We start from the raw sequence: 19173 nt of genomic DNA on the forward strand, positions 1-19173 counted from the left end.
GAACCCCTTAGGTGTGAATACTCCTTTAGGGTGCATGCACACTACGTAACGCCGGGCGTGTATGAGAGCCGTACACGCCGGCGTTACAGCAGGGCTGCCGAACACTTCCCATTCACTTCAATGGGAGCGCTCGTAAACGCCGCTGTTACGAGCGCTCCCATTGAAGTGAATGGGAAGTGTTCGGCAGCCCTGCTGTAACGCCGGCGTGTACGGCTCTCATACACGCCCGGCGTTACGTAGTGTGCATGCACCCTTAACCTTGTCTTAAAGGGGAACTCCAACAACTCACGTCAATCAAACAGGTCAAGGCCCCCTGTATTTGACAGTGTCTCTGGTTGGGCACTAGGAAGCTTTTTGGTTCCTTGTCCATTTGTGGTTGGTGTCCTAACATACCCTCTTGTATATGATGGGGGTCAGTCTCTGGCTTGCCCCGGGGTGGGAGCTCCGGACTTGACGTCTCGCTCACAGCTCCCTCTGGTGTTTGCCGGTGATGAACAGGTTCAGCGTTGAGCGTTTCTTGTTCGGGACGGTCGGACTTTCGTCTTCCTTTTGTTTCTCCTCCATCATCCCATGAGATAACCTGATGGTGCAGGACGCGTGGTCCACCAGTGGCCGTGGCAGGGACCCCATCTTCTTCCAGGCTTTGGACTCGGGGTCGTACATGAAGACGCCATCTTCTTTATTCATGCGTCTTAAGGAGCCTCCGCCGGTGATGAACAGCTTGGACTTGAGGGTGGAGACGCTGAATTGGCAGCAGTCGAAGGGCGACAGCTTGAGGGCGCTCCACTGGTCGGTGGCTGGACAGTAAACTTCCGTCTCATTGACATGGATCCATTCCTTAGCCTGAAAACACAGAATTCATCACCGTTGCAGCGCCATTCGTCACCACTAGGGGGCGGTGCCGTCCCCTCAGCCCAGATGATGGTGAATTTTTGGGAAGTGTCAAAAACAAATGTGAAAAACTTAATTTTTCTCACCGCATTAAGTGTGCGCCCGCCAACGCAGAAGATTGTGTCGCCAATGGCGGCCATTCCGTGATCACAGCGGGCGAACGTCATGGCGCGATTCACCACCCAGCGCTTCAGCCTTGGCAGGTAACTGTAGACTTCATTAAGGGTCTTACTAGTGGAATAACCCCCTGTAAGCAATGACGTAGGTGAAATTACAGCAGCACAGAGGATTTCAGGAGCAGAGTGAGAAGAGTGATATATAGGACACAGTGTTAGTGAGGTCAGGACTGGCATGGACATTGTGCGGTGGACAACAGAGACCAGTGGGCGGTTACGGACAGAGAAGGAAAGTTGGAAGCAGCACAGAGTATTTCAGGAGTCGGTGACCTGTAGTATATGAGGTTAGTGAGGACGGGGCTGCGGGTGACGGGCAGTGTCACAATGTGAGGAGGGGGATAGAGGTAAATGGGAGGCCACAGACTGAAATACTCTGTGCTGCTTTACCCCTCAGACAGTTATATAAAAGTTTATACTTTGTGTCGTATTTACCGGAGATATAGACGATGCCTCTGTGGCTGGTGCCGGCGTGATCGGCCACCGGGATAGGGAAGGGGGCAGTATATTCCCATTTATTTTGGGCAGGGTGATACTCCTCCGTGCTCGGGGTGAGATGACCTAGGAGGGATCCTCCGCCCACAGCGATTATACATTCGCCAATCACTTCGGTGTGGAAGCGCGTCCTCCTCTCTAACATGCCGGCCACTTGTAGCCATGAGCCGGAGCGCGGGTCAAACCGGAATACCTGCAGGGGTTAAATGATATGATCAGTAACATGTATATCCCTAGGACATGTGGGGGAATGAAGGGTTAATGCCAAGAAGTCCCTCAAAGCCTGGGAGAAGTTGTCATAGCCCCGCCCACACAGCAAGTAAACCTGCAGTGACTACTCTATGCCTGAAGATGGCGCCAACTTACCGACAATGATAATTAAAGGGCCAGCGCTCAGTTTTATTGAATGAATCTTTCTAACAAACTTTGAGTTGACAGATCTCTGCTTGCTGTCACTACAAGGAGACGTCCAGACCCTGCAGAGCCATTGATCAGACTCGTACCCCCTCTCCTGAGGACACGCACGGTGCCAGGTAAGCCCTTGAGCAGCAGGTATGGCTGGAGGGTTCTGGTCTGCCCAATGTCAGTGCTCCCCCATAAAGCCTAATAAAAATCTTACCTCATTAGACGGATGTTTCCCTGATGGGTCACACTTGTTCTGCCCCCCGATGACGTACAGGAAGTCATTGATGACAGCCACGCAGTGATTGTAGACGGGGCAGCACATCTCGCCCAGCTCCCACCACGAGCTGCCATCCTCATTTTGCACCCAGATACTGCCCAGGACCTGGTTATCATTCGTCCTCCCGCCCAGAACCAGGAGCTTGTCAGATGTAGCCCTCATGGTGGCGCCGTCACAGTGCAGGGTGGGCTGAGCGTACACCTGCGAGTGGTACTTCAGAGCCTCCTGCAGGTATCGGAAACAGCTCGAGTCCGTCTTCATGATGGGCGTCTCCTTCACGTATTCCTGGAGATCTTCTAGAGAAATCAGTGGGAAGCGGATCCTGCGGAGAACATCTGCCGCCTCCTTCATCCTCGCACCGTCGTGCTGTAGCCAGGACACCGCCAACCGGAACAGATCCAGCTCGCTGCCGCCCGGGACATCTTCTCTGTCCAGAATTGCACACAGTGTCTCTTTGTCTAGCAGATTGAGGTCTCCCGAATGTCCTAGGACATGTTGAAATCGGTGGCCGAGGTAGCTGTCGGCCTTGTCCTTCAGCCCCTCCGGGCCGTGCCGCCTGGCGATCTTCAGGACGTCCATACTCGTCTCCCGGTTCAGACCACTCTCTAAAAACTGGAAGCAGAGCTTCATGGCTTCCCGCACAAGAAGGACCTCGGCCGCCTTCAAGGTGTCTTCTACGTTGTCCCAAGACAGGTGCAGCTTGTTGGAGTAGATGAAGTCCAGGAGATTCTGCAGACCTTTGGCGCTGACATCTTTTAGTCTTACAGAGTCACCAACTTTGGGATCAGTAAACAGCAGCTTACAGTAAGAGCTGGCCGAGGCCAATAGTAACTTATGAGCAGGGAAGAGGACACCATCAGCTTCCAGGGTCACATCGCACAGGTCCCGCTGGGATCGGAATTGACGGATCCTCTCCAGCAGTTTCTCAGGGTAGTTGTCGGAGGTGAAGGTGCTGTTGACGGATCCGTTCTGCATGTTGCTGGTTCCTATAGGTATAATGTATGAGCCCATTACATCGCTCTCCTCCGAGGACAACTCGCCAGAGGCTTTCACGCTGTTTACCGAGCGTCCTCAGCTACAACACTCCCATCTCCAGCGCTTGGCAATGTCCCATATCTGGCCCTTACAACAATACCTCTAGTGACCCCGGGGGCGCTGCACTTCACGCCCGATTGGCTGGGCCAGGTCAGGTAGATTTAGGGCAGGTCTGGGCTTGTACACCTTGGAAACAAGAGACTGGAGGAATGTAAAAGGTCAACAGCAAGAATACAGGTGCAATCTATCTAATGTGCGCGCTAATACTTCCTTCTCACATGGCCTTTTCAGGACAAGACGTTCCAGGAGGCCCCAGAGACTGCAAATCACTCTGTTCATCCTGAGCTGCCTGATTCATGAACACTTGAGATGCAGTGAAGACTGCTGAGCTCAAAGATGAGAGAAGAAAGCTGGATAACAGTGGTGTGATGTGTATCACCCAGCTTTCCCAGATTCAGATAAAAGCACAGTAACAAGTCAATAGCAATTCTTTGAATCACAGGAGAGGATGACGCCAAGATCTGGAGAATTCTGAGCCATTTAGATTCCTAATATATGTTAACTGCGGCCAATAGACACAGTGCTACGTGATATAATAAACCAACACTAGGGGGAGCTCACTGTATACTAATGTTACATCGTATTCAATAATAATACAGTATGCAGATAGCTCATGAGCTCCCTCTAGTGGTGACTGTATAATCTGTATGTAGTGAGCTCCTCCTAGTGGTGACTGTATAATCTGTATGTAGTGAGCTCCCTCTAGTGGTGACTGTACAATCTGTATAAACTTTAAAGACACAGACAATATGGCTAAAATTAAATGCTTCCCCCAATGTCCTTTAAAAACGAAGAACAGCAGCACACGATAAAGTTAATTCAATGAGATCTTTAATAAAGCCGGCAATGTAAAGGTTACATAAGGTCATCGGAGGGGGAGGGGGGGTTGTATACTGGAAGGGAGAAGCAAATAAGCCTGGAATTAAAGAGAACTTCACAGTTTCAATGGAATAAACATTGCGCCTTATGAGGCGTCCTGCGTAATAAACCGCCACAAGGAATGGACGTGCAGTGGATCTGGAGCATCCCTGGAATGCTAGGAATATAATCCCGGTGACACTGGTGACCCCACAGTCATGTAGAAGACAACTATATATAAAGGGCAACTCTTCCATCAACACCAGTCCTGGGGATCCCTGACATACAGGCCTGAGCCTAGATGTTCTCTACCTGTAGGGTAAGCGGCCATAGCAGTGAAGGAAATACCAGCCTGCAGTACCGGCCATCCACCTCCAGGGTCACCAGTGAGCAACGGATCCAGCCCTTTGCTTATCCCACACCCAAAGTCACAACTAAATTGTGGCCGAAACCTGAAAGAGTAAAATTTACATCAATTTGTGACGGTAAAGATCGCTGGAGATCGACGACATCCGTAATAAAAAGAAAAAAGTGGCGACGTTCTCACCTTTAAGGTTTAACTCCGTCTGTGTCAGCCGTTCTACACACGTCCTCCAATCACATCCAGAGCTGCAGTTCAGAACCAAAATCTTGTGGACCCCCCGATGCATTAAGTGTTACACGCAGATGAACTACATGAAGTGTGCCGAGTAATATGAGCATCTGGGTGACCATCAGAGAACGGGGGACGGGAAGGATTGGTGGCGGTCATGGGGCTGCAGTTGTAACAAAGTGACAGCCACAGCCTGACCACAATCACTCTCAGTAGATGAGATCTTTGGCGAGTGTTGTAAGAAAAGTCACTGGTGTAGCCCGGTCTAAGGGTGTGATCGATTCTAAGAAGCAACAAGTTGCAAACTGCTGATTTGGATGTGACCGGAGTATAGAATGCAAGGTTTGGCTGTGACCGGAGTATAGGATGCAAGGTTTGGCTGTGACCAGAGTACAAGATGGAAGGCTGGACTGTGACAGGAGTATAAGATGCAAGGTTTGGATGTGACCAGAGAATAGGATGCAAGGTTTGGATGTGACAGGAGTAAGAGACACTAAGTTTGGATATGACCATAGTAGAAGATGTAACCCAAAATAAATCATAGAGATGTATAATGATGCGGAGCCATACTCCAAGGACCCTAAAGCACTGAGGATATGAAGGAGTTCCTCCTTAGGTTCCAGCAGTGTGCTATATTACAGAGGCGAGCTGCCTGTACACGAGGAGGACAATATATACACATATAGACATATATACAGTACTCACCCTCCACTTATCATATAAACTCTACATAGATATATATAATAGATGAATATATTATATTACCCTTCTTATATAACATATATATCAGAATCCTCATCCACACACCCCCATATTATCAGTGGGATGGTACAACCCAGACGCAGTGATTGGATCGCACTAATATTTTATGCTAAATTGCACTTTACCAGTAATGGCCACTTTGGTTAATGAGGACTAGAGGGGCAATGTGGGGGCTAACAGACCGCCGCTCCGCCCTCTACAGCCGCTCTGGCGGCATTATATTACATTGCACCAACTGATGGTCGCCGCGGCGTGCGGTTACACGCAGATACAATGTAACACGCACCCCAATATCCGTGACTGCAAAGTACTCACCAGCAAAGGACACAATTACCACTTCACCCTGCAGAAAATCTAAGGGGTGCCCCATCCGACATACCTGCCCCCCATAAGAAAACTAAACCTCTAACAGAGGGGAGGTTCAATTGTACCTCCCCAAAAGACACATGGAAAGCAGTTGTGAATCACCCCGCACACAAAAATTTTAGCACTACTGTCCCTTTAAGGCAGTACCCCGCATCCAGTTCTAGGCACAGGAATAAAAGTAAGTGCCCCCCCCTGTCGCTTGCCAACCCCTCAGTATTTACACGTGAAGCAGACAGGTCACAGCTATAGTGGGATTTAGTCACAGTGTTCCCCCGTAAAACAAGCGGGACGGCTTCCTGGCCTGACGAATATCCAGTCCTGGTTAATTTTCCGAGGGCTCAGCTTAAACGTCGTCATTCCTGAGATATAAAATAATTTTAAGTCCAGAATTCTGCCCCATCACTATAGGGGGCGCCGCTCCACATGCCCTGCACACAGCCATAGTGCTATATGATAAGTGCAGCCTGCCTGGCCACCACTAGAGGGAGCTCAAGGCATACGAGTGTATACAGCAGCCATTGAACTGAACAGCACTCCGCACCCTCTAGTGGTCACTGCAGGAATTGAACCATTTTATACTGTATTTTTCACATATTAAAGTATAAAAAGAAATATTGATATTGAAATATGTGATACTTATGTACAGGGCCGAGCAATGTCTATAGTAAAGTGTAGTGGGCATGCTCAGTGCAAAGAGGAGAGGGGAGATGAGCTGTGCCCGCTGTCAGTGGTGGATCCCGTGTTACCTGCCCGCCATATTATAATTGAAGGGTTCTGAACCCGCCACCAGTGGGGGAAAAAAAGAAAAGAAAAAAAGCTTAAAAACGTTTAACCCTATGGCTGTGTGGAGAGATTTAGGAAGCTGGACCCATTCCATACAATAGGCCCATTGCCTTCTTCACCCCGGCGGTCACTATCACTAGTCCAGGCTTCTAGTCCTGAGTTGGGTTTTGGTAGTTCCTGACCCTTTACACGTCCCTGACGGCAGATACCAAAACCTCAGAACCTACAGTAAGATAAAGCTGTGTTCAGACTGGTTGTTATGGGACCGCTCGGTTCGGTGTGTTCAGCATGGTGGATGTAGATCTTCACCAGCCGCCAGGGAGGACGACAGCCTTACCAAGATGGCCGTGATGTCATGTTATACCCACGCTAGGAGGTCCAGACCGGGAGTGGGTGCGCCTCCGTGTTGAAGACAAACTTGTCCAGGTTCAGCAAATCGACATCATCGGAAAAGAGCAGAAATAGGTATTTTAGGGTTTCCCCCAGGAAGAAGCTCTCCATCTTGTCCCGCGGCTCGGGGTTCGTGGCGCTCTGGACGTTGTTGATGGACGTGAAGCCACCAGATGGGACCTGAGGAGACATAAAGGAGGAAGTGAACCTATAACCAAATCCTCTGCAAGCTCCGCAGCTCTCTCCTGTGCTGATGGTTTGTTACAATGTATAGTGCGGAGTTCTAGATAACCCCAGGGTCAGGAGCAGCCCCCCCGTAGTAGGAAGCCATTACCTTGGTGAATTTGTTGAAGTTCTGGAGAATCTCCCAGCCCCAGTCCTGATACTTGGTGTCTCCGGTGAAGCGATACAGATAGAAGAGACTCTCCACAGTCTCCGGCCGCAGCAGGTTGTGTCTGTCCGCAGGCTGCAGGGGCACAAAATGACACAACATGTGACATCCTGATATAAGGGTTATCTAAGGATGTGACTGCGCCAGGCACTCACCTTGACGTCGATGTCCTTGCTCCCTTTTGCAGCGTGCAGGAAGAAGTGAGAGATCTCGGGGCTCAGACCGGTCTCCATCTGCTTGTACATCTGATAACAGGTCTCCATGAGGGCCACGGCGATCTCCATGTGGTCACTGGTGATCCCGTTATGAGCTCCTAATGCCAATGTCCCCGGCAGGAAGCAGACCAGATGATCCTGAAAGCAGAGAGAGTGAGAGTCACCAGGGACAATGGCGACCGCTGCCACCGATGGGGAAGAGCTGCACGGTTTTACTATGCAGAGTCAGCTCTGGGTCCTTAAAGGGGAACTCCACCCTAACTTTTGGAGGTCTATGTGGCAACCCTGCAGCACTGAATTGCTGAGATCTTCATCAACAACTTGTCTTAAGACAAGATGTCCACATCATCTTCTTAGGCCAGCGACATCACATCCATCGGTCACATGTTAACGCTTCAGCTCAGTCCCATTTAAATGAATGGGGCTGAGCTACAATACCAAGCGCAGCCACTATAGCATGTAGGACATTGTGCTTGGTCTGGCCAGGCCCCTTAAAGGTGTCGCACCAAATTAGAAAAACATCATACAGTGATATCACAGCTCAGCCCCATCCACGGCCTATGATGTGATGCTGGTATTGGAAGCCAGCCACCATGTTTTCTGAATCCTATACAACCCAGTAAGTATCAGGAATAACGTTGTCAGATTTAAGCCCTGCTCTCGGCCCCTGGATATTACAATCTAAGATGGTCTCCGCTTGTCTGGAGGAGTCTGCAGGTATTGGATAATCACAAGCAGGGAACTCCGACCCACACAAGTGACTGCAAGCAGCATGTGATGTCTAGTGATCTGCACTGACTTGCTACAGATTTCGGTCACTGTCCTGCTCTTTTGCACCACTGATCCTAATACAGTGTGACAGATCAGAGCAATGGACAGCATTGTCGGCTTTGTCAGTGCAATCAATGAATCCATTGAAATCTGTGCTGCAGCACCCCCATGTGGTAAATCATAGTACTGCAAGGGATAGAATAGTCATCATACAAAAAAAAAAAAAAAAATCCTCACCATTTTAGGGCTGAAGTGACCATGAGAAAGTTCTCCAACAAACGTCAGCTGGTTTGGCTCAGATTTGCGTAGCAAGTTTTTCTTGACGCCTTCAATGGCCTGCATGTAATCTTCTAGGAACCTGCGGGGAAGACAAAGTCTGCAATGCCTGGGATGTACTAAGGGTGACAGGAAAATGACGGGACGGAGGGGGGGTTAATAAAACTACATTGGGCCCCTGTATAGGAGGCAGGAGCTCCCACTTACGAGGTCTCCTTCTTGCCGCTCTGAATCCACTGCTTGAGCAGATACTCATAGTAGCTGTCAGCCCTAGCACCCAGCGTGAAGACACCAAGATGGCTGAACTGTCCGCTGTTGGTATTGATGAACATGGGCACCAGGCCGTCACGCTTCCCAGACAGGCTGTGCACATGTTGGGTGACCTGATCCACCACTTTCTGGAAGGCAAAAAAACCCCAACTTTTATATATAACTCAATGGGACATAATAAAAAACCTTGAGAGGGGTCAAGTACCCTAAACTGTTCATCGCCCGTCAGTCTGGACAGCTCGCGGAACTCCAACTGGACGCTGGTCACTTCGGCCACTGTGCTATCGGACGTCCAGCGTGGAGGATGGGCAGTGCCTCTTCCAATGTTGACATCAGAGTAGGGCACTTTGGACGGGGTGTTGAAGGCCGGGAGCAGGCGAGTGCCAATGTCTTTCTGGGGACACAGAGGAGAGAGCAGATATTTAAAGGGATATTCCAGGACTATATTGAGCTCCACTTCCTCTTTTCAGGCCAGGGACATCACGTCCGTTGCTCACATGACTATGCTGCTGCTCAGCCTCATGCAAATAATTGGGACTGACCTGCAATATCAAACACAGCCACTATACAATGTAAGATGCTGTGAAGAGGCCACAACAAAGGATATCCTAGTTCTGGATAACCCTGATATAAAACTATGGCGTCCAATGGAGAACATACTTCTATGAATGAGATCTGATGTTTAGAGGAGCTTTACCTATTTATTTCTGTATAGGGGTGACAGCAATTCCTCCAAGGACCACCAGAGGGCGACATCAGATATTGTTTTAAGGCTGAGGCCCCCATGTTGTGGACATGCAGCACATGCAGAATTTTTTTCTTGCAAATTTTGCTGTAGTTACTTGAGCTGAAGTCAGGAGTGGATTGAGCAGAGGGGAGAAGTCTAAGAACTTCCCATAGATTTCCCTTTGTAGCCGTTCTTTGCTCTGGCTCAAGAACAGAGCAAAACAAAAAAAGCTGCATTTTTACAACGTGGGGCCTCAGCTTTAAAGGGGTTTCCGGCTAGGTCATCAGTATGAGTTCTTGGTGGTCCAACATCTGAACCCCGCACAGATCAGCTGTTCTGGCAGATTTTAGGCACCAGGAGCTGCTGCTGTGGATATGGAGTGTGCAGTGACTGCTCCTATACGAGCTGCAGCTCTGTCCACTACATAGCGGTGGTTCCAGAGAATTGCAGTGTCCCTACTATTATTTCAGTAGCAGCAGCCATAGCATGCTCCCTTTTCACTGCATCTAGAAGCTGTCAAAACAGCTACTGTGTGTAGGATTCGGATGTTGGACCTCCACAGATCAGATACTGATGTCCTATCCTCTGTATAAGTCATCAGTATGAAAACTCCATCTGGGACTAGAAATCCCCTTTAAGAAAATTCCACTGCGCACCACCAGTTGGCAGTATAACACATCTCACATTTTGACAGCTGCAGATTACCGCTCCCTACTACATCCTACTATGTTTGGGGACACCTCATACTTGGGGAGCCTCGTACTGAACCTGATCACGTCCCACTGGTTATGAACAATGGCTCGCTGGCAGGCTCATGTCAGTATGTAACGGAGCGGAACGTACTGCCTTCTCCAGGAAGAGCGGGTCTTGGCTCAGGTGGTAGGTGCTCAGCAGTCCTCCCAGGATACGGATGGTGCTCTCAAACAGGTTGACGTCCACGTTCTTATCAAACGTCAGCTTGGTGGCCACCCAGTCCCGGGCCTCCTGAAATTCTAATAGAAAAGAAAGAAAAATAGTTAAAGGGACGCTGACACGTTACAGGAGAACATCAGCAGGGAGAGAGGGGGGGTGGGGTGCAAGAGTCTCTGCTTCAATAAGAATATTCTAGTTTAAATACAGAGGCTTATAACCCTGTACAGGCCTGACAGGTCTCACAGCTGAGGGTTTGTTACAATTATATCCAGTCTACACAATGCAGTGCTCCATCCTGCGCTGCAGTTGTTACAAGAGAACAGTCTATGCTGGGCACAACTGTAACAAACCCTCAGCGGTGAGAAGAATTAGGTCTGCCTCTGGATGTAAGCAAGGAAGGCATCATGCAAAGAGATCTTACAAGTGTGTGCCATGTAAGAACAGTGCCCTCTCCATTCTACACGCGGGGCACGCAGATCAGCGGTGCCCTACTGCCCCCTACTCCTGAGAAGCCATAGTCACCTTCTTTCAGGCCCATAATCCACATGGTGTCCAGCGCGTCTATGAGGGTGAGACCGAGACCAAACCATTCACTATAGGATTTGGAGATTGGTTTCAGCTCGTCGTGACCCCAGGCAAACTGCTTGTAACCCGACCAGGCGTGCCGGAAAGCCTCGATCACTGCCTCCTGCCGCTCACTGATGGGAACTAGGAGACAAAAAACAGCGACAAATACAAGGTGAAGAGTCCGGTACCCCGCTCATAAACTGCAGCAATGGCTCCATTTCCATGTCTTTGCTTACTGTCACTGAATGGAAACTGAAAACCGCTCCTGCTGAGGTCAGCTGACACACTGCAACAAAGTGGCAGCTGGAAATGATCCGAACGGATTCTCCGCCTCTGGGTGCAGACAACTAATGATCCCGTTCACTGACAGCAAGCTGGGATCTTAACCCCTTCCTACCCCAGCCATATTTTATGATCACATTCTCTTTTCCACTCCTTATACGAATAACTGGAGAGATGAAAAACTCATAAGAAAGGTAGAAATACACAAAGAAGTGCATTAGCGCCATTGTCTTCCATGTTTCACTTCCTTCAATTTCAACATAATATATAATAATACATTTTAATTATATAGCGCCAACATATTCCGCAGCACTGTACAATTTGTAGGGTTCAGATACAGACTGATACATAACAAAGAACTTAATTTCACACAATGGGACTGAGGGCCCTGCTCAAGAGAGCTTACAACATATTTTATAGCTTTACAAAAATCAACAATTAGAAAAACAATGTAAAAAATTTCTCTAAACAGGAAATGTTGCACCGGTGGTATTATATACCGCTACAAAGCGGACAGTGCACTGAATTATGTGCCCCGGGAGATATGGGTGATGTTACTCTCGGCACCAATATCCCTCCACTGTCAGATGGGCGGGCGTTACAGCCTAGTGTCATGGCTGCATGATAGGGAACGCCCACAAACGTCCAGGATCAATATTTTTATAGTTTGGGGGGTTTTGGCCACCGGGACGACCGTTGTGTTTGCTTGGTTTATATAGGTGTTGTAGATCCGATGAGCGAGACGATTTGATGCGAAACAGGTTCAACCTGAATATTCCAAAACATTTGGCTGAACTAGAATGGCTGCCCTGACATGCACTGTGCTAAACTATTATACTCTGCAGTCTCTTCAGACCCCACAGCACAATAGGGAGAGGCCCAAAGGAGGTGAATACAAAAAAAAACAAAAAAAAAAAAAACACGTTCATACTCGCCCTCCCTCACCTCTTTTGGGTGTTCTCATGGCGTGCAGTGTGAAGTCGTATGACCAAGGTCACATGGGCACGCTGAACGTAGTGATACCAGAGACAGCAGTGGAAGCCACAAGGAGGCGAAGGCAAGTAGGAATGTTTTTTATTTTTTAAACTTCCCTGGGCCCCCCTTTTATATGCTGGGGGTCTGAAGAGACCTTACGGTATAGGAATTTCACTTCTGGTTTATCCAAATTTGTTCGACCTGAAAAAGATCAGGACCCGAGTCACCCGAAACCTTGGAGATTCTCCTATCTCTAGTTCTAGGGAAAGGGAGAACAGTTTTTATATTTTATTTTTTTCAAACTTTTATTTTTGTTTTTGGGGCTTATGTTTTAATGGGTTTTTTTCTGGTTTATCCTCAGGGTACATGATCGATAGGGCACCGACCCCCGGCCTGATCAGCTGTTCAGGGTCACCCATTACACAATATGGTGCCAGAAGCAGAAAGCCCCATTCACTGCAGCTCTCCTCCCATGGACTTCATTGAGTATAGAGCTGTAGTGAAGGTGCCATTCTTTTACAGCAGATCGGGAGGGGGGGATAAGGGATGCTCCCATCTTGGCACTGCTACTATGTCCTGACCCTTGGGGTGAGATGTAGGGGTACAGTTGGATACAAACAGCCTGTACTCCTGTCTTGGCCAGGTTTTGCAGAATTGATGATACCCCTTTGAAAATGAGAAGTATTTTTAGAAAGCTGCAGAACAGGTTGTTACCATCAAGGGTTAATGCATCCTTATATTACAACAAACTGATCTTACCAGGCTCCTTTTGCTCGGGGACGTCCTGAGGAGGGGCCTTTGTGGGCTCCTGGGCTTTGTTTGGAGAAGGGGCCACAGTTTGCACGGGCTCTATCACCGCTCCTCTCCAGCTGCAAATACAGACAGACAAGAGTGAGACGACCGTGCCGAGACGTGGACACGTAATGTGCGGTCAGTGAATGTCCCCCCTCACAGCAGACTGTCTGCACTGATCCACTGTAAGCAGGCAAAGGCAGCTCTGAGAGCAGTAGTTCATGGGTTTTAGGTTCACTTACTTCCAACAGAGATCTTCCAAGACAAGATGCAAGATTCAGCTGACACAAGTCTAAGTAACCACTTAAAGTGACAGTACATGATAATGAGGAATGGCACGCCGCGCGCTAGCAGATATCTACATCAATGGTGAAGTTATGCCCCGCCCCCTGCTGGGCGCACAGGGTCTGCAGCTACCTGATGACCGGCTGGTTGTTCTCCACCTCGTCCGGCCGCTGCTCATTGTCTTCCAGCTTTTGGCTCTTGTTGGGGGGCGGCTGTAGGATAGGTGGGCCACGTTTATTTTGTCTCCTGGGCTTCTACATAAAGAACAAAATGGAAAACATGAGCAATAAACTCCCCAGAACACCCCCCCCTCCAACCCCAACATAACAAAACATGGTACCTCCTGTAGGGGCAGGGGTGGCGGCTTTGGTAAATTGTCATTTGGGTCTTCTGCTTGTTTAGGGGCTGGCAACATGGCAGGGTGCGCGGGGTTAACGCCAGGCAAGTTCCAGCCATCATTACCACCTTCTAGCTGACTAGTCAGACCTAAAGACAGAAGACAGACAGAAGTAAGAACCACAACACCCAGCATGCCCCTCACCGTGTGCCACTGAAACCAAAAGGAATACAATTCTGATTCTGGGAAAAGATGGGTGACTAACAATATGGCTGCGCCCAATGATCTTACAGAGGTCGAACCCAGCTAAGAAATCTCCCGAATAGACCAACAATGCCCTGAATCTCTGTGAAGCTCCATCCACTGTCCAACCGGTCCAGCCGCATGTCTTCAGCAAAGAATCTACAGAGGTGGAGGCCCCGAGTTACACCAAGTATTATACTCCAGAGCTGCGCTCACTGTGTACATACATTACATTACTTATCCTGTATTATATTCCAGAGCTGCGCTCACTATTCTGCTGGTACAGTCACTGTGTACATACATTACATTACTTATCCTGTATTATACTCCAGAGCTGCACTCACTATTCTGCTGGTGCCGTCACTGTGTACATACATTACATTACTTATCCTGTATTATACTCCAGAGCTGCGCTCACTGTCGTGCTGGTACAGTCACTGTATACATACATTACATTACTTATCCTGTATTATACTCCAGAGCTGCGCTCACTATTCTGCTGGTACAGTCACTGTGTACATACATTACATTACTTATCCTGTATTATACTCCAGAGCTGCACTCACTATTCTGCTGGTGCCGTCACTGTGTACATACATTACATTACTTATCCTGTATTATACTGCAGAGCTGCGCTCACTATTCTGCTGGTGCCGTCACTGTGTACATACATTACATTACTTATCCTGTATTATACTCCAGAGCTGCGCTCACTATTCTGCTGGTACAGTCACTGTGTACATACATTACATTACTTATCCTGTATTATACTCCAGAGCTGCGCTCACTATTCTGCTGGTGCAGTCACTGTGTACATACATTACATTACTTATCCTGTATTATACTCCAGAGCTGCGCTCACTATTCTGCTGGTGCCGTCACTGTGTACATACATTACCTTACTTATCCTGTATTATACTCCAGAGCTGCGCTCACTATTCTGCTGGTACAGTCACTGTGTACATACATTACATTACTTATCCTGTATTATACTCCAGAGCTGCGCTCACTATTCTGCTGGTGCAGTCACTGTGTACATACATTACTTATCCTGTATTATACTCCAGAGCTGTGCTCACTATTCTGCTGGTACAGTCACTGTGTACATACATTACATTACTTATCCTGTATTATACTCCAGAGCTGCACTCACTATTCTGCTGGTACAGTCACTGTGTACATACATTACATTACTTATCCTGTATTATACTCCAGAGCTGCGCTCACTATTCTGCTGGTACAGTCACTGTGTACATACATTACATTACTTATCCTGTATTATACTCCAGAGCTGCACTCACTATTCTGCTGGTACAGTCACCGTGTACATACATTACATTACTTATCCTGTATTATACTCCAGAGCTGCGCTCACTATTCTGCTGGTGCAGTCACTGTGTACATACATTACATTACTTATCCTGTATTATACTCCAGAACTGCGCTCACTATTCTGCTGGTGCAGTCACTGTGTACATACATTACATTACTTATCCTGTATTATACTCCAGAGCTGCGCTCACTATTCTGCTGGTGCAGTCACTGTGTACATACATTACATTACTTATCCTGTATTATACTCCAGAGCTGCGCTCACTATTCTGCTCATTAATCATTATTACACTTCCTACAGCTGAAGGTTTGTTACACTTGTATCCAGTCTCCTTGTCTGTGAATAAAGTATATTATCAGGCCTGGTGCCCCTTATATATAATGCTATATGTGGTGTTATATCCAGGTGGGTGATGTTTCGGTTTCTTGTACGATTGGTCATGTGACATGCAGTGACCCTGCGGGTAATACTTACTCTTCCAGTGCTCACCCAGGTTGGAGAATGACACGACCCCGCAGACGGCCAGCAGGGTGCACAGGAAGAGGATGATGCTGCGCTGCAACCTGGACAGCTGCTTCCATTTCTGCAAGATAAGACAGGAAGTGTGGGCTCAGCAAAGGGAGGGCGAATAATGGAGGGTGGGGAGGGGGGTAAGTTTAGGAACCATCTTCTTTTATTATGAGGTATTTGATATCCATCCACTATAGGCCATAGTGCTCCGCCCATATAGTAACCTATAAAAACCAGCAGCATATAAACAATGCCCCCTCCCCCACACATATGCAGATGGGATCCCCCTATAGTAAGGGGCGCTGTACATGGCCTAGATCAGGGCACATGGGGTAAGCTGGGGTTATACTACAATGTGTCAGGGCCTCACCTGCTCCATCACTCAGTACAGACTCCGCCGTGCCTCACCTCTCGCTGCATCGGGGCCTTATAACACCTGAGCCCCAGTATACAGACATACACATATATATACACATGATGTACCGCCCCCCGGAGGGTAGAACAGGTAACATTATACACCCCCCAGGAATACACCGGAGACTGGGGGGCAGCAACCAGGAAAACCACAGAGAAGTGTCGCCGACACACCGGCAAAACTAGAGAGCAGCAGTGATAGAATAGCAGCACATGTGGAGGGCAGCGGCGCCGTCACAGCAGGACATCTAAAGAGCAGCGGCGCACAGCAGGATAACTAGAGAGCGGCAGCGATAGAATAGCAGCACATCTAGAGAGCAGCGGTGCTGTCACAGCATGATAACTAGAGAGAGGCAGCGATAGAATAACAGCACATCTAGAGAGGAGCAGCGCCGTCACGCCAGGACAGCTAGAGAGCAGCGGCGCCTTCACACCAGAACATCTAGACAGCAGCTGCGCCATCACAGCAGGATAACTAGAGAGCGGCAGCGTTAGAATAACAGCACATCTAAAGAGTAGCGGCGCCGTCACACCAGGACATCTAGAGAGCAGCAGTGATAGAATAGCAGCACATCTAGAGAGCAGCTGCGCCATCACAGCAGGATAACTAGAGAGCAGCGGCGGAGACACAGTAGCCCAACTAGAGAGCAGCAGCACAATAGGACAACTAGAGAGCAGCGGTGCCATCACACCAGGGTAACCTGAGAGCAGCGGCGCCATCACAGTAGCCCAACTAGAGAGACGGCAGCTTTACAGTAACACAACTAAAGATTGACACAAATAAAGAGCAGCACTGTCACACCCGGATAACTAGAGAGCAGCGGCGCCATCACAGTAGCAATATCACAGGATGCCTAGAGAGCAGCAGCACCATAACAGCACAACTAGCGAGCAGCGGCGCTGTCACTGCAGGCGATCTAGAGAGCAGCAGAACACAATACATCTATCCTAGCCCAGCGGCGCCATCACATCTGGGCAGTGTGAACACGGCACTAGTTTTATGCAGCGCCATTAATCTAGGATAACTAGAGAGAAGCGGCACTAACACATCCGGGTACCCACAAGCATCAGCCCCATCACACCTGGATATCCACACAACAACTGCGATTCCATCACTCCAGGACACCAAAGATCAGCGGCGCCTTCACACCTGGACAGTGAGAACATGGCTACAGACAAGCAGAGAGAAGCGGCGCCTTCACACCAGGGCAGGACACTGACACTAAGGGCCCCAGTACAATGTCACACTGAGGGGTAGAAGGGCCCCAATAATAATAACACCCCCAAACACATGCCAGGAGCTCGGCCGGGAGTCATTAACCCGTCCTATCCCCTGAGTCCCTGCTGTCATTAACCTCTTACCCGCCAGCACGACCTCCGCCTCCAGCTCTTGCTGTTGTTGTAGCCGCCGCTGCCCTCCGGGATGAGGGTGACTGACATGAAGTCCCGGCGCTGCGGGGAGTACATGGCTGCTCTCCGGGTTACCCTCTCCCCATGCCAAGCCTCTCCGGTGAAGGAGGAGGAAGTCTAAGGCGGAGCGGTAACTACAGCCCCAGGCTCCGGCCTAGCCCTCCATGTCAACAACCCGATCAGGACCATGCGGGGGTCAGGGCGCATGCGCGGCACGAACGCCGCTGCCTCTAGCGGCGACAGCAGAGCTGTCAAACCCAGAGCCGCCATATTGGATGAGGGCACGTGCCACTACCTGATCTAGACTAGGGCTGAGGAAATCTATCAAAGTGGCCGTCACTTATAGCAACCGACCAGGTCATTTTCTGCAGAGCTGGGATGTGATTGGCTACAAACATAGGGGCAGATTTATTAAAATTGTTTAAAACAAAAACATCAACCGGTCATTGAGAGGTGTAAAATAAAAAATAGTTTATTCCTCTGTCCCTGGCGCTCTGCAGTCGTGGCCTGGAGCCAGTGACATACGTGAGTGACAATAACAGTCTCTTTCTGAGACCGCTGATTGGTCGTTATGGTGAAGATCAGGGCGCCGGGGACAGGCGATGATGCTTTATTTTTAATTTCACATCCCCCAGACTTCACATGGGTTGGGCCAATTCCTGGAAAACCCCTTTAAAGTGGTGATGTCATCCATATAAGATAATGTTACGTGATGTATTTTGTATCCCTTCCATTCTATTCCCCGCAGTCCCTACATCCAGTGTGTCTGGCTCTCAGGCATGCTGGGAGTTGTAGTCCCTCAGCCTCCTCTTGTCTATGGTGTCACTGATCCCTCCCAGCCTGGCGGTGACTGCTCCGACCTGTTCATCCTCATTTCTCTATTCACACGATGAGCTGGATGCTTGTGGTTTGCTGTGAGGAGGACTCAGGACCATGTGATCCCACGCCACCCGCTCTGCCCCCGCCATGTTATCTACCGCCTAATAAGACTACGTCATGTTCATGGAGCTCCGCTTGCTGTCAGTGAACGGGAATGATTACGGCAGAGTTCACACGACTATTGGATTCCATTATGAAGTTGTCCGTAAACCTCACCTCCCCCCTAAAAAACGGACACCTATCATAACAGACACTAGCTGATGCTAAGGGAACGTCCGCACTTGGGCCCCTGTGTCTGTCCATCCTATTCTCCAGAGAGACTGGATAGGGGACGGCTTCCAGGAGTCAGTTTTAAAACCTATTCATGTTAATGGGTTTTATAAGCAAACCGCTGGTGTCCTTATGAAGCCTCAATGCGGGAAAACGTTTTTTTTTTTTTGGCTGGACGTGTAGTCCTTCATGTAGGATTTTTTTTGTCCGCTGAAAAAAAAACAGAC

At 49.0% G+C, this 19173-nt stretch overlaps 2 protein-coding genes across 2 annotated transcripts; both read right to left on the reverse strand.

Annotated features, from left to right (window-relative positions):
• Nucleotides 1-334: 334 nt before the first annotated feature.
• On the reverse strand, nucleotides 335-3433 carry LOC142185128 (kelch-like protein 9). Its single transcript, XM_075260383.1, has 4 exons — nucleotides 2179-3433; nucleotides 1500-1752; nucleotides 978-1138; nucleotides 335-843 (listed from the first exon to the last, which is right to left on the reverse strand). The coding sequence occupies exons 1-4, from the start codon at nucleotides 3250-3252 to the stop codon at nucleotides 463-465; spliced, it is 1869 nt and encodes a 622-aa protein (XP_075116484.1). The 5' UTR covers nucleotides 3253-3433; the 3' UTR covers nucleotides 335-462.
• Nucleotides 3434-4075: 642 nt separating this feature from the next.
• Nucleotides 4076-17987, reverse strand: MAN1B1 (mannosidase alpha class 1B member 1). The gene is made up of 13 exons (XM_075259908.1): nucleotides 17750-17987; nucleotides 15938-16046; nucleotides 13891-14036; nucleotides 13683-13804; nucleotides 13233-13342; nucleotides 11172-11357; nucleotides 10581-10729; nucleotides 9216-9404; nucleotides 8948-9138; nucleotides 8702-8822; nucleotides 7634-7831; nucleotides 7422-7553; nucleotides 4076-7267 (listed from the first exon to the last, which is right to left on the reverse strand). Exons 1-13 carry the CDS (start codon nucleotides 17852-17854, stop codon nucleotides 7067-7069), a joined length of 1959 nt encoding a protein of 652 aa, XP_075116009.1. The 5' UTR covers nucleotides 17855-17987; the 3' UTR covers nucleotides 4076-7066.
• Between the last annotated feature and the right edge of the window lie 1186 nt (nucleotides 17988-19173).

This window comes from Leptodactylus fuscus, chromosome 11 (genome assembly GCF_031893055.1).
Source record: "Leptodactylus fuscus isolate aLepFus1 chromosome 11, aLepFus1.hap2, whole genome shotgun sequence".
In the NCBI taxonomy this organism is placed as follows: domain Eukaryota; kingdom Metazoa; phylum Chordata; class Amphibia; order Anura; family Leptodactylidae; genus Leptodactylus; species Leptodactylus fuscus.

Coding starts and splice junctions, on each gene's coding strand:
- LOC142185128 (XM_075260383.1), bottom strand. CDS start 3,252: ATGGGCTCATACATTATACCTATAGGAACCAGCAACATGCAGAACGGA. Junction 1,753..2,178: donor GGAAACATCCGTCTAATGAG/GTAAGATTTTTA, acceptor TAACCCCTGCAG/GTATTCCGGTTTGACCCGCG. Junction 844..977: donor GCGGGCGCACACTTAATGCG/GTGAGAAAAATT, acceptor CTGTGTTTTCAG/GCTAAGGAATGGATCCATGT.
- MAN1B1 (XM_075259908.1), bottom strand. CDS start 17,854: ATGTACTCCCCGCAGCGCCGGGACTTCATGTCAGTCACCCTCATCCCG. Junction 7,832..8,701: donor GTCACTTCAGCCCTAAAATG/GTGAGGATTTTT, acceptor CTCTGCTTTCAG/GATCATCTGGTCTGCTTCCT. Junction 7,268..7,421: donor ACTTCAACAAATTCACCAAG/GTAATGGCTTCC, acceptor ATGTCTCCTCAG/GTCCCATCTGGTGGCTTCAC.